Here is a 317-nt window from a genome sequence, read left to right on the forward strand (position 1 = left end):
CACAGAAAGGGCCTGTCCCAGTCGGCCTTGCCCTACAGGCGCAGCGTGCCCACGGTGAGTCCCTGCCCTGCCCCGTGCGCGGGCCCGGGCGGCGGCCTCGGGGCGCTCGGAGCATGGTCCGGTTCCTGAAGTTCGGTTTGGGGCTGCCCATGAAAAGAAACGAGATGAGGAAAACTGTACTAGTTCGTGTAATCATTTGTAAATTGTGGCCTGATAAAGTGCTGTTTCAGCCCCTGATCTTTAGGATACTGAGGAAGCAAGTATCGTTTCCTGGACAGATGATTTGTTGGGCAAAAAAATATATTTTTCTTTTTCTC

General features: G+C 53.6%; 1 protein-coding gene across 1 annotated transcript in view; it reads left to right on the forward strand.

Moving 5' to 3' along the window:
- Positions 1-6: 6 nt before the first annotated feature.
- The window catches only part of RPS13 (ribosomal protein S13), a gene marked incomplete at its 5' end in the record, with an annotated part of 3,656 nt that continues 3,345 nt past the window's right edge, over positions 7-317 (forward strand). Inside the window, one exon of the mRNA XM_010073181.1 lies at positions 7-54. Coding sequence (XP_010071483.1) covers positions 7-54 — 48 coding nt within the window. The remainder of the gene's footprint in view (positions 55-317) is intronic.

Source organism: Pterocles gutturalis, unplaced genomic scaffold, assembly GCF_000699245.1.
Source record: "Pterocles gutturalis isolate BGI_N339 unplaced genomic scaffold, ASM69924v1 scaffold23541, whole genome shotgun sequence".
NCBI classification, from domain to species: Eukaryota; Metazoa; Chordata; class Aves; order Pterocliformes; family Pteroclidae; genus Pterocles; species Pterocles gutturalis.